Source organism: Hetaerina americana, unplaced genomic scaffold (genome assembly GCF_022747635.1).
Source record: "Hetaerina americana unplaced genomic scaffold, ioHetAmer1.1.p SCAF_23, whole genome shotgun sequence".
NCBI classification, from domain to species: domain Eukaryota; kingdom Metazoa; phylum Arthropoda; class Insecta; order Odonata; family Calopterygidae; genus Hetaerina; species Hetaerina americana.
The window spans coordinates 4,611,280-4,625,847 of record NW_027286797.1 but is presented as its reverse complement, the minus strand read 5'-3'; the positions used below and the strand labels follow the sequence as shown (position 1 = coordinate 4,625,847).

Genomic DNA, 14,568 nt, shown 5'->3' with positions numbered 1-14,568 from the left:
GAGACGTGGGTTTATGAGTACGACACGCAATCCAGACATCAGGCAAGTGAATGGCGTTCACCAAATGAGCCGAGACCAAAAAAACACGTCGTTTTCAGTCAAAAAAGAAGGCAATGCTGACGGTTTTCATGGATTACAACGGTGTAGTGCATCATGAATTTTTGCCAGAAGGCCAGACAGTAAACAAAGAGTATTATTTGGGCGTTATGAGACGTTTGCGTGAAGCAATTCGCCGAAAGAGACCAGAAATGTGGGCAGAAAACTCGTGGATTTTGCACCATGATAACGCACCGTCGCACAGTGCTATCATTATTAGTAATTTTTTGACGAAAAATGCAACAAATACCATCCAACAGCCACCGAATTCACCTGATTTGGCTCCCTGTGACTTCTTTCTGTTCAATCGAGTTAAAAAACCATTACGGGGAACGCGTTTTAGCAGCCGAGAGGAAGTAATGGAAAAATTGCAGGAAGCACTGATGGACATACTGAAAACCGAATATAAAAAATGTTTCGAGGATTGGATCAAGCGCTGGCATAAGTGTGTTGCAGTCGATGGGGATTACTTTGAAGGGGACAATATAGATTTAGATGAATAAACTTGTATTTTTAATTTTCTGAATAAATTCCGGGAAATTTTTGATCAAGGTAGTATATATATATATATTTTATATATATATATATATATATATATATATATATATATATATATATATATATATATTATATATAATATATATATATAAATATATTATATATATATAAATATATTATATATATATAATATATGTATATGTGTATATGTATGTATATGTGTATAATATACATATAATGAAATTGAATTAATATTAAGAATATAAGTCACTCTGTGAAATGATTACTTCAGTCACTCAATCAGCCTCCTTTCTATAACTTGAAACTAAATTCCTACCACGAATTCATTGAATTCCCCTCATAATTAAATGTTTGTGAACCTGACTACCAGCTCACATGTAAAAAGCTGAAAAGGAGGTAAAGGCAGAAAAAAAGACGCGGCTTAACATTATACACAGAGAAAGAAAGTAATGGAGAGTTTACAGTGCTGGGTTCAGAAAACATAAACTAGCATTCACAAGTTCTGTGGGTTCAGTTTTAGGGAAAGAGTGAATAAAGTGAGTATTTTCCAAATGAATTTAGCCACGCTAGAATGACCCATCTGTTAAGATATACTGCTTAAAAAATTGCTTGAGAAATATGATGTATCTGATACATGCAGTCTACATCAGGATATGTTGTTAGATGATTTACTATCAAGAGGCCAGGGTGCAAATTATAAAGAAAGTAACTTACTCCATTTTATCCAGTACACTAAGTAGTTTTTGGGGACTAGTATAAGGGCCATAGCAGTCACTGCTGGGGCTCGGAAGACAGTCAGCCGCATAGTAGGTGACGATGGCATAGTTGATATTGTTATTCTGAAATAGCATACATTAAATAAGAATCATGCATCATTATATTAAATTTATATGCATTCACAAACATTACCTCCACTACATATACATAAACTATAAACACAGTAATCAACCTGAAGGTCGGTTCGGTGGGTGATGGTAGAGTTCACCCAGTACTCAGCCTGACGGCATGTAAAATTCACACATCAGGGTAGGGGGGCCAGTTCCTTTCCCTGTGCCGGTTATGGTTTCCCAGGAAGACCTGTTACCCGAAAAATCACATAGCTTGGGTGGAGCTGCAGGTGCCCAGTGTCTTACCCGGGCCCTTCCAGTCAGCAGTCCAATTCTCTACCCCCTGGACTACCGCGACCCACACTACATATACACTGGCATGTCAAAACAAAACTCAACAGCGTGTCTAATAATCCTGCAGTTTTATACAGTCCATTTTTTGCAGTTGAAATAAACTTGATCAAGCTAATTTTAAAATCCAAATGCATGGCTTCATCTTTTATGAACTTAATTCCTTCTACCCTATAATTCCATGTGTAGTTGTTATTCCTCCCTCGATGCTTCTCATAGGCATGTTCCTTATTGAGAGTCTACATATACCATTTTTGGCTCTGTGATTTTCCATATTTTACACTTAATTTACCCAAAACACTAACAGCTACAACCAACTTGGTCATTATTTTTAATAAACATCACGATGAAGATTACTAAGAGACTCACGGATAGTAATAATGGATACAGTAATTTTCATCTAGTAGATTTGATTAACCTTGAAAAATCAGTTCCACGGGTTGTTGCCTTTCCTACCATTTGTAGAAAATTCCACCTAATATTATTAGGTATGCAGCAGAATCTCGTACAACACACATCATTCGTTTAAGAATCTTTTTCATAAAATGAACGTTTTCCCCAGGTAAATTAATGTCAAATACAATAATGCATTTCATGGCAAAAAAATAAAATATGTATGATATTTATTCAAAGACAATTATAAATACAATTTTAAGGATTGTGAAACATCTTCATCTTTTCTACTATCACAGGATTTACCAACCTGGAATGCAAGTGCTATCAACGAGGGTAGTTTGAAAGGTTCTCGGAACCATCACCAGATGTCGGCACTAGCAAGACAAGTTTCCCTCGCAGCAATAGGTAATCCTTTATGAGGAAAGGCTTAATTAATACATCAGAGCTCTGGGAAGAGGTCTGAGGTGCAGATGCGTCTCTGTCATTGTTCCCCTGGAGGGATTTGTGGTAGATGGAAAAAATTGAGATTCGAGCAGTGGTTAAACACTTCGTAAAGAAAGGTATTAATGAAAGCAAAGGAAATTCATGCCGACTTTCAGAGCATGGCTCCTTCATATTCAACTGTTGCCAAGTGGACAAATAAGTCTAAAGTTTGGTCAGGACAGCTTAGATAATGGTCCGTGCATTGGTCAGCCAAAATGTGCCACTATCCTGGAAATTATTGCAAAAGTGCCTAAAATGGTCATGGAGAATCGCAAACTGAAAGTGCGAGAAATCTCTGAAGCTGTAGGGAAGTCATCTGAACAGGCATGTCACAATTCAACCGTGGAATTTGATTTGAGAAAATTATCCACTAGATGGACTCTTGACGCAGGATCAGAATGGAAAGTTCCAAACAATGTTTGATCCATTTTAAAAGCAACCAAAAAGATTTCCTGCACCGGTTTGTGACCAAAGATGAAGCTTGGGTCCATTACTACGCCCCAGAGACATAACGGTAGTAAGAGCAGTGGAAACATGTTGATTCCCCACCACCAAAGAAAGCAAAGGCGATACGGTCGGCCGAAAAGAAGATGGCTTCACTTTTCTGGGATGCGAAAGGGATTCTGCTGAAGAGTTATCGTCTCACTGATCAAAATATTACTGGACAATACTACGCTAACCTCCTGGACCAACTACAGCAAAATATACATGAAAAAAGGCCAGGTTTGGCAATAAAAAAAGTCATCTTTCATGAAGACAATCACTGCCCACAGAAAAGTGTCCATGGCACAAATACGTCAACTAAAATACGAATCGTTACCACACCTGTCTTATTTGGCTCCATCAGATTTCAATCTCTTCCCAATGCTCAACATTTTCCTCAGTGGAATACATTAACTAACATACGCATAGTTGCCACACCAGCCTTAATCGGATCCACCAAATTCCCATCTCTTTCCCAAGCTGAAAATGTTCCTCAGTGGACTGAGATTCTCTTCAAACAATTAACTAACACCCAAAGAAGACTGCTATATTGCAGGCCTGAAAGAATCTTATTTTTTTAAATGGGATCAAGACATTGGACCTTTGCTAGACCAAGTGAATTAGTATGCAGGGAGACTACATTGAAAAAAAATTTTATTGAGTAAGTCATTTACTTCTATTCCATTTCGAGAATGTTTCTAATTATACTATACTTAAAAAAAATAATAAGCTTATAATTTAGGAAACATTCCTAAACCTTTTATAATAAAGAGCTGTCTAGAGACATTTGATTTCGCTGATGCTTCCAATTCATGTTAAATAGAGACAGAGCATTATCATGAAATAAAGTTGTATTACAGATAGCCACTGCCATACAGGTCATGCTTGTCAATATACCATGGAACATTTTCTCACCCTTTCTCATGAACTCCACATCACATTTAGCCTGCTCTTCTTGAGGGCTCATGGAATTTCTGAAGAGTAAACAACAGGTGTTTAACTTTCAAATCACTATTAATATTGGCACAAAATAAAAATGGGAGAACAGTGTTCCATTGGCTTGTGGTTGGGCAATGCATTTTCCTCTTTTCCTCATGTTAAATAGGTTAGATTTTGGGTCTAAAAGCTTATCGATATCACCAATGAATTACAGATTCAGGTGTGATGTGGTGGAACTATTCCATAAGCACAGAGATGAAGACTACAGCCTGTGTTTCAAAATGGGGATTACACCAAAATACACCATCATCAAGTCCAAAAACAAATCATCAGCAGCCATCTTCCCATTGTGATCTGCAGTACATCTGTGGGTCAAGAAGGAACATAAAAAAACTTCTTGAACCACCCATGGTTTCCCTTAAATACTTCTTGGGCCATCAATTTTCAAATCATGGAAACAACAAATATTTTGCAGCGGTATCCCAATCCCTACTTAAGGTGCTTTATGGAGAGCACTGTGAGTGAGTGCAATGTCTGTCAGATGGGACGTTAAACGACAGACCCCTTGGAGCCCTTTGAAAAGAGAAGGCTAATGCCAATGCCAGGATTCTCTCCACCCTTCATCCCCTCCTGTCCATCCCTAACTGCGCAAATGACCTTAGCTGTCAGTCACCTCCCATAAAAACTCCTACTACTATGAATGATGTAGGGATTGGTATGGTGCTGTGACCAACGTAATGGCTTCTGACCCAGAGGGTTCAATGGCTGCGACAATTCAGTGGTGCCCCATTCCCTACTTGAGGTGTATTTAAGGAGGGCACTTAGAGTACACCGTCTGTCGGATGTGACGTTGAGCTGCAAACCCCTTGGCACCCTTCGTCAAGAGCAGGCTACTGCTGATGCCGGGCTCCTCTCCACCCTTAAGGCACAAATGACCTCAGCCGTTGGTCATCTTCCCTAAAAACTACTACAACTACAAATGATGCTCTCATAAATAATGAGAATGGCAATTGTTTTTCGTTTATCTGTATGAGGTGGGTCGCGGTAGTCCAGGGGGTCGAGCATTGGACTACTGACCGGAGGACCTGGATTTGATTCCAGGGCAAGTCTTTCTGGGCACCTACAGCTCCATCCAAGCTATGGGCTTTTTTGGGTACCAGATCTTCCTGGGAAATCATAACCAGCATAGAGAAAGAAACTGGCCCCCCAACCTTGATGTGAGAATTTCACACACCGTCGGACTTAATACTGGGTGAACACCATCACCTCCCAAACCCACCTTTGAATTGATTACTGTGTTTATGGTTGTTTTATGTATGAGAAGAAACCTTTCAACATCATTGAAAATACATAACTGTTGGGTAGATATACTTGTCATTCCCCCTATAATATCTCTCCTCAATTCTATTCTTGAGAAGTGCAAATCGTTGATGATGACCAATTAGACTGGTACGTGCACAGCCACATTCACATTTTGTTCTCGATTGCCAATAATTTTACTTTTCTAAGGTTATTTTTATTCTCTTATGCAGTCTTCTGGAGGCTTTTCCTTTAGGGACATTTATAAAACTATGCACAAAATATTATTAAACTTGGCACAAAAAAATCAAAAATAATATGCTTGAACACAAGTTTGGAAAAATGTGCAATGACTAGCGAACCTAGAATGCTAGCGCAACGAATGCTAAACACAAACCGAGGCTGTTATGTAATTATTCCGGGAACTCCCTTATCCTCATTACTCATTATGTAAAAAGTCACTTATTACACGTGTTTTTGTAAAAATATTTTTTTTTGGTTATTATGCATACTTAAGTATGCAACAGGAGTTTTTACAAAGCAGGGGTTTCTACAGAAAACACTAAGTGAGTTTTGACTCATGGACTTACAGAGTCCTTAGAATTAAACCGCACTACCTGTTAGGCTATTATATTCCTAGAATCACAGAGCAATTTCCATAATCTAATTTACAAGGGATTTTATATGACCCAAACTGCATATTTAGAGAGAATATATCGCCAGCTTTCCCTCTGAATTAGTTACCATAAAGCAGAAGAAAAAATGAACCCTAGCCACACTTGTCATTTAATTTCTTTCATGAAAACCATATACAATGATGTTTCATTACAATAAGTCATTCTGCAAATATCACTATTAATCACTATAATCAACAACTATCCATAACACTAAGATCAAATGAATACAATGGCAGCAGAAAATCTGCCTAAAATAGTATCCCAACAAATCTTGCCCTCTGCTGCCTAGAGCAGCGGGCTGCAACCAAGAAGGCTATGAGAAATATAATTATACGGTCAAAGTAATTCCATTGCAAACGTATAATGAAATGACATATGAATAGGTTTAACGAATACTCAAATAAATTCAATAAACACATTTATCTTTCTGATAACCTATTTCCAAGATAGCTAAAATTAGAAAAGCTTAACAAAACGAAAACAGGAATTACTGAATAGCCAACGGGGGCAGTTAACATTTGAGTAAACCTTGGCACAGCAAAATTTTCTGCGGCACAACTTTTTTTAAATTTTCATGACGACTCAAAATAGGTAAAAATATCGTTTGTGAACAGTAGTATTCATATGTATGTGAACAGTAATCATCAATGCGATCACTCCGAAATTAAAATTATTTCAACAAAAATGATAACGTTATCAAACTCAAGTAAACGAAAAATATTGAAGTTCCTTAAATTTAAATAATGACCAATAGTTACAAAAAATACAAGGTTTCCGAATGTTGGCTTTCGTATTGAGTGGTATCATGAACCTTCTGATTGTGCAGAAGAGGGTTTTCTAAGAGTGAAAAACGAGACCAACGAGTCTAACCTCGGCAATATACTCCCTTTCTTCAACGCTGCTTTGGCTGAAGTACCTGAAAGAACCGGACGGAACATTAAAGAAGAGCACTGACGACGCAGATATGCGTAACCCTATAAGGAAATACCAAACATTTTTGCGAGATATAATGGTGCTTCCACAGCGGTTGTTAACACATTTAAAAACTAGAACACTCACTCTATTGTTGGTATTAAGTAATTGGTCTTTATGTCGTTTAAGTATGCTCCATTTATTGCTGTTCCTTCTATTGCAAATACTATGTCAGCTTGTAAGCTGTGATCAAAATTCGCAATCACCATAGCGTTAAAGGGTCAATAAGCAACAACGTGGAGCCGGAACCGTTTCAATGACTTTTAAAATTTAAAATTGCCATCAAACCGCAATTCCAAAATACGCAGATTTGACAAGAATCGTAGCACGTCGCTCAGTCAAAGATTAATAAACACTGACTTATTACGGACAACGCGATTGGTGTGAGATTTCACCCAATCAACACACAAGAAAAACTTACACCGACTATCTTTGATGCGACATCTATGAAAGAAATGGGAAGTATTTACGCATCAACAACTTTCTATAGAGAATTTCCGGCAAAACATCTACTTTCGATGAATCTTATTTATGGATAGTAAAATTCATCTCGAAAATATTTCCCACGAGGTTTTTTCTTCGTAAAGTTGAATGATTCGTGTATCAGGGATGTGGACAGGTCCTCTCTGAGCCTAGGCATCATTTAGTTTCTATATTTTCAATTGTAGAGGCGCTGCTAACCATATGTTAGATGAGTTGGTAACAGAGATGACATTACACTGCAATTAACTCCCCTTTGTATTCTCATTGGGCACATCACAGAATCAGTCACTGACTCCACACTAGAGAGATTAATGAATCAGTCGTTACTATTGACGGCTATTTAACATAAGAAGCTACTGTTATATTTACACTTAAGAAGTAAATATGATTTTATGCATATAAAAATAATTATATTCTTAATATTAATCCTCGTTCTTGTTATTTCCATGAATAGGCTAGATTATTCTGTCAGTGACAACGGAAAAAGTAAATGAAAATAAATGTTCGTCGCATTTTTCCAATTATTTATTAAAATTTAAGTCCAAAACAAAGCCCCAACATCTGGAAATAATTAAGGTGATGTTTGCAGGAAAGAAAAACCTCCACATTGGCCATTATATATTTATTGAACGGAGAAGCTCAAACGAGTTACATTCAAAAACTACAAATTATGAATTGAAAAATGTACCTCACATTTAAATGCCTATATTAACAACAAATATTCACAAAAGGAATGCCAATTTTGGATCAGCAGCAATAAAATAATCCAAATATATTGCCTTATTTTCTTAAACCTAGCTCAGCTCTGCGGTATAGAAAAAGAATTATTTTAGAATTGTGGAATTTTACGAGGAATCGTGGACATATGAAAATGTACAAAATATCACCATGAAAGTAATTTAAAATGATGGCATCACAAATAATGTGATCAAAAACAAATATTATTGCTGAATACTCCACTACCATCCAAGAGGTTATCAGCTGAGTTCTTAGGGTTGCGAGCATTTGTCATGCTCGCAACCCGAAGTGGAAAAAGATCCCCAGTAAGCATATGAAACTATCGTTAAGTAGTGCATGTATATTGTGCACTGCCTGAATAATGTGATAGACACAGCATTGGATAAAAACATATCAACTGCAAAAAATTTAAGCCAATATTATTCATATCCAGTCTTAAAAATAAATGAAAGGAAATGCCTTAAGAATTAAAAACAAAGAGTGAATTAATTCCCAGGTTTCTTGGAGAGAGTCAAGGTAAAAATAATTAATAAGTTCATTTAATTCATCTCTGTACAAAACTGCTTAATGGATACTTAAAGCCAAGTCTATGAGAGGGTCACCTGAAAAATTGCAAATCAACTGCTTCTGACAGTATTGGGTTTCTCAAATTGGCCAAATTTTTCCTATGACCTATTGTATTAATTCATGCCAAGCTGCAGTGATGCCTTGACTAATAGCAAAAAGAAGTTCTCCAAGGGGAAGAGTTGTGTTTTGTTGGTCATCATCTAACAGAAGATATACAATGGTATCCTGTAATAATTATGTTCTGTTGTAAGGGTTGCTTCACATTAATCACTAGGATGAACCTTGAAATATATCTGCACCACATGAGCACCCACATGCAGCTGAGCCTATTTATTTTGCTGCTTAACATCAATTCCTTTCCTTTGACGTCAGCTGGTTCTCTGGTACTGTATTGAATATAATCATGAAAAAGAGAGGATAAGTCAGTCAAAAGATCACAGACATCATCTATCATATTTCTTTGGGTCTGATTGGAAAGCAAATCATCAATTCCGGCAGTTTTCAATGCTGTCCAGAACTGGTGTGAATTAGGGTTGTCATTGTTCCCTTATTTGCCCAATAATATTGAAAACATTTTCCTCGGGATCTTGATTAAGGGTTCTTGTACTGATATTCCAGAACTGCTTAGTTTTCAGTGAACCCCACAACAGTATTATCGTTGTTATGGTTTTAACCATCAATCCTGCAGCAGACGGTTGATTACCTTTTCCTTTCCTGATTTTTGCAAGGGTTGATTGACAGTGATCCAAATGAAGACTCCTATTCCTGATGACCAACTTCAAAGGTTTCCAGCATTGGCCATCCATTTTCCCATTTTTGCTGCCAAAAGAACAATCCACTTCCAATAGGAATTATGCTGTAGCCAGCTCATCCATGCCCAAAACATCTACAAGAACAAAAGAAAGATGTACATGAGGCTAATAAACAGTAAATTCCACTTAAAGAAAGAGTTAATATATGAGAAAAAAAGTCTAATGCCTCACCTTTTCTAACTAATGCATGTACTCCTGTGGCAACATGATTACTAAAAATTTGCACCGCTAATTTAACGTTCATTTTCTGGAATTATGTTGGGATATAAGAGCCTCTGTGAGGTTAGAGGCTAAATAAACGAAACATGATAAATGAAGGACATACATCACACACAAAATTATCATTGTTAATCAGATTATAAGAACAGTAGAAACAGGTAATCTAAAATATCAATTTTGAACCATGATATTGTAAAAAAGATTGCAGTGTGAAGTGATTAACTTTTGAAGGTAATTTAAATCACATGGTTAACTCATCAAAAATAAGCAATGCTCGAAAACAGCTTTTATTTGGTGGCGGCCACTGCAATTTATCAATCATGTCCGCAACAAACCATTATTCCCTATTAATCGCTCGCAATATTTTTGTGATCTCATTTCATCTACGCAGTAATTGACGTGGTTCCCTTAAAAGCACACGATTGAAAAACGGACAACATGGGAGAATGAATACACATACATAAAAGTAATTATATGTAAGGTGAAGTTATAAATATTGTAAATTATTTACAAATCACACTGAATTCTAAGTGTGAATGTCAGGCTTATATTCCGAAACATTAACAAAGCCATAACGGCAATTGGCCTGCCGAGTCATCCTAATGTAAAAATAACAAAAATTTAGAGAAATGAATCCTGCGGCATATCAATCACTATCACGATCTGAGCCAACATGTAGGGCAAAATACACATATTAAAATGGAATTGTATAGGTACAGTAACAATTTCAGAACACGCTGCAGGTAGATCCAGTATTTTAATAGCCGAGGCAAGTATAACCAAGTCTTCATTAACTGACTTCCGCGCGAGTATAGTTACCCTACAGATCAAATTCTGATGATAATTTAAGCTAAAAGAGATTCCATCATTGACTGACAACATATGCGCGTGATTCCGTGAGGTTTGAATCGGATTACCCAACTTACCTCACAAATACCCTCGGAAAGTTGAATTGTTTTCCGCCTCTTGAGACACAACCGAACGTGCAACATCTTCTACGTGCCATTGTTGATTAATGGAATATTCAACAGGGAAAGATCACAGAAAGCTCAGCTTAATTCGAAGCTAGCGAGATTCAGTTTGAAGCGAAATTTCATCCTTTCCCGGGAAGAAGCTACTCTCTCCCACCTCCTTATTGAGAAGGGTCTGTCGACATCACTTAGTTATGTTTCTCAGTCATAGGTGGTCCACAATAAGGCCAAAAAATGGGCCGGTCACTCACTCTAGCCTGGTTTCATTACAAAGGACGCCCTCATTGATTGGTTCCAATGAGAGAACAGTGTAAACTCACTTACGAGAGTGGACACAAGGATGAGCGAGGACTTTACAACAAAAGAGGTTGGCTTGTTTTATTTTAAACGTGTTTTACGATTCTAAAGTATGTTGGACCATTATGTCACAGCCTCTAATTTAGGCACATAATAATTACCATTAATTTTTAAGGTATCATCATTGTATTATGGGGAGCCTATATATTATGAATGGGATGGCTTTCTACTTAAGCACAACTTATGGCTTTGAAAAATTATATGAATAAATAACTATATGTATCATTTTAGGCGCGCCTCGGCGTATCTTGATTTTCTTGGGTGGTGCTCATGTTAATACAATTTCGGTGGATAATGTGAAGTAGGTAATTCCACCAGCAACACTCTCCTTTCATTAAGTTCAATTACATTCCAGTTTAAAAGCCTTTAGGCATTACTAATGATTAATTTTGCCTAGTCGATAACCATACTAGTTACTATTACGTCCAGGCGGAAATGCAAATACTTCTGCCTCAATATTTCTCATGCTATCTCACTCCATTGAGGTCAAACATATTATGCAATATTTTGCTGTATCTGGCCTGTTGGTAATGATGGGGTACGTATGCCCATTGTTAAGCAATCTACTTAGTTCATTTCTACCCCATCCGACATCTTTAATCTATCAATCTGTAATGTTCATTTTCCCAAAATCTGGAAATCTCTGTGACAATCCAGGTCACTAAGGTGAATTGTGTATTGTATAATGAATTTTGGACTTACGATGCGATTACTTCCTTTTTTCTCAAAATTTTTGAAAAACGTTTTAATAGTCGTATGTGGAATCACTCATGCCAATTTGACTTTATGCATTCTTCCTCGCAAGGCTTCATTAATGGAAAATCAACCGTTCTTGCTGTCTTTCAGCTCTTTAGTGGAATAGTTTCGGGTATATCACACCAGAAAGAGGTAATTAACTTTTCTAGAAAGAGATCTTTAACCTTTCAAAGGCTTTCAACACCTTAAATGATACATTCTGTTTTCTAAACCAAATCCAAGTGGCAGAATGGCAGAGAATAAATGGCAATGTCTCAGCCTGCATAATTTCTTATCTACCCAGCCCGAGCTAATAGTTTAAAGAAATATGAAACTTAAGGTAAATAAATACTAAACGTAAGGCTGGTGTTAATATTCATGGAGCTAATGAGCTTGTGTCAAACATGTGGTCCTACAAGCGTTCATTCTAGGTACTCTTTTATTTATTATTTTCATAAATGACTACCAGCCTTTTCTACCATAAAGTGATCTTACATTCTGTTAATACTTCTGCATTATGCTCCAGTTTAATGAGTCTGCATAGCTTATGGTATCAAACATGAGTTTAAGAGAAAATATCTTACCATTAAATGAAAAATAAAACCTGTTCGCTTAAGTTTCATGGTAAAATCTGTTCCCTGCTCTCGAGCCCTCTTATTAAAACTGTTGCCTAAAAATCAATCCAACAATCCAGTTCCTCAAATTTTTTGGGACTTGTACTTGAATTATTTTAGTCATGGTGAGAAATCTTACATGGAGGATATGATCAATAAAATGGCAATGGATGCTTTCATGATAATAAACTTCTTTCAATTGCCTTTTTAGATGTTCTTATGCTAGAACATTTATTCTGTATCTCGGTTATTTTTCGACCAAGTTAAAAAACTCAAACATTTCCTTGGAGCTGAATACAGTTAAAGATACTCAGTCCTTGTTGTGCATCATAGCTTCAATGTCTCCTGGGTGGCCACTATAAAGACAAGTATTTAGTTTGCAGCAAAATCAAGTCAAAAAATGTAGTGAGGCTTACAGTCATGAAGTCAGCAAACCCTCCAACTCTGCAGTTAATGATCATCCAAGCTTTGGACTTGAGGGATTCATATATCCAGCAGGTAGCCCCACAGATGAGGGACCCACTACCATGACATTAGTTGATGCCTTGGAATTGTTGTCATCCGTAAATAATTGACAGGCTGGAGCTTCACCTTGTACATTCATCTGCTTAACACTTTTATGGAGCTCTGCCCGGTTGTACGGATGGCCATGTAAGTGACATGCTCACGCAGCATTTAAGGAGTATGTTGCCCTAATGAACTTGATTCTCAGTACCTTTATGGAAATCCTCCACAGTTTCGTCAAGTTCTCATCAGCGAGGCAATGTTATTTCACACAAGTCACCTGTGGCAACATCTTCCTTGAGAGATCCCATTACTGCTGCTGTAAGAAAATGAATATATCTTCTCTTTATAGTTTCAGCTAAATAAAATGAAATATTCCTATCCATATTTCTCATTGCTTGTCTGTGTTCAGATTAAGCCATTTAGGTTCCGTCAGATGTTCCAAGGTTTGAAAGAATCCAAAGGAACTAAGTTCCCAATAAATCAACTGCAGATGAGTTTGTCTCTAAGGCATTTGATGCTTTTGAGGCAAACTTGCTTGGATCATTTCTGATGCCCAAACGCCAATTTTCAACATGATTGGACATTAGTCCAAAATCTTTCTGCCTTTGTTCCAGATTCTGAGGCAAAATGCACTGTTCTTTCATGCCAAGATTGTAATCCTCAGAAATCTTCTCTTCAATTATGTGGAAAGAGAAATCATGTCTATGTCCAGTACTGTGCGAGTTGATTAAGGTCAACATGAAGCCTGAAAGTTGTGAACAGCTATGTGGATCATAATTGGTACAAAGGGCTTCTAGTGTCCTAAACTTTTGCATTGAATATACAACTTATTGCTAAAAATGCCTTAGAAGATTAATGAAAAGGGGCTTTTTAAGTAAAAGCTCGACTGGACTGTGTGATATCATATGTCAGTTGCTATCTCGTGTGAGTCTGTACATGGAAAGTGTCCCATGAAGGCCTACCTTGCCATTCTCTTGATGTGCTGTCACAAAACAAAGATTCAGGTTGAGAAGGTTAGCCTGCAGTCGAGCAAGTGCTTCCCTGCATCATCTAAAAAACTTCAAAATTGAATTCATCCGTGGTTTTGTGATTCCCCTCTTGAGCATAATTAGAAATTTCATTGACAGCATATAATTCAGCAAAAGTATTAATATGTCCTTTCATTTATAATGTTCACTGTTTTACTCTATTTCCATTACAATAATGGACATTGTTTAACTCATCAACTTTCAGGTTGTCAAGTGATACGTATATAATATAGTGGTATAGGAGTAATACTATATATTAATTGTTTGAGGCAGCCTAAAACCTGTATTTAATAGGTAGGTTACCATTATATTGATTTATTCATCGGGGATCAAGATGGTATGGTGGATATCATCCTGGCTTCCCACCCAGAGGGCCTGGGTTCGAATCCTGGTGGCGTAGAATATTTTTTGGCATCTTGATCTCTACTAGAGGTGCTTTGTGGAGGGCACTTTCAGTGAGTTCCTCGGGTGGGACATTAAGCTGCAAACGCCTAG

At 37.1% G+C, this 14,568-nt stretch overlaps 2 protein-coding genes across 2 annotated transcripts in view; one reads left to right on the top strand and one right to left on the bottom strand.

Annotated features, from left to right (window-relative positions):
* Positions 1–7,380, bottom strand: part of MED25 (Mediator complex subunit 25) — a 130,999-nt gene extending 123,619 nt beyond the window's left edge. The window contains exons 1-3 of the mRNA XM_071586529.1: positions 7,130–7,380; positions 6,941–6,986; positions 1,330–1,454 (exon numbers count right to left, since the gene is read on the bottom strand). Of these exons, the coding sequence (XP_071442630.1) occupies positions 1,330–1,454; positions 6,941–6,986; positions 7,130–7,251 (293 nt within the window). The 5' untranslated portion in view covers positions 7,252–7,380. The remainder of the gene's footprint in view (positions 1–1,329; positions 1,455–6,940; positions 6,987–7,129) is intronic.
* A 3,770-nt stretch (positions 7,381–11,150) lies between these two features.
* Myt1 (protein kinase, membrane associated tyrosine/threonine 1) overlaps positions 11,151–14,568 on the top strand; it is a 41,914-nt gene continuing 38,496 nt past the window's right edge. The window contains exon 1 of the mRNA XM_071586539.1: positions 11,151–11,199. Coding sequence (XP_071442640.1) covers positions 11,173–11,199 — 27 coding nt within the window. The 5' untranslated portion in view covers positions 11,151–11,172. The remainder of the gene's footprint in view (positions 11,200–14,568) is intronic.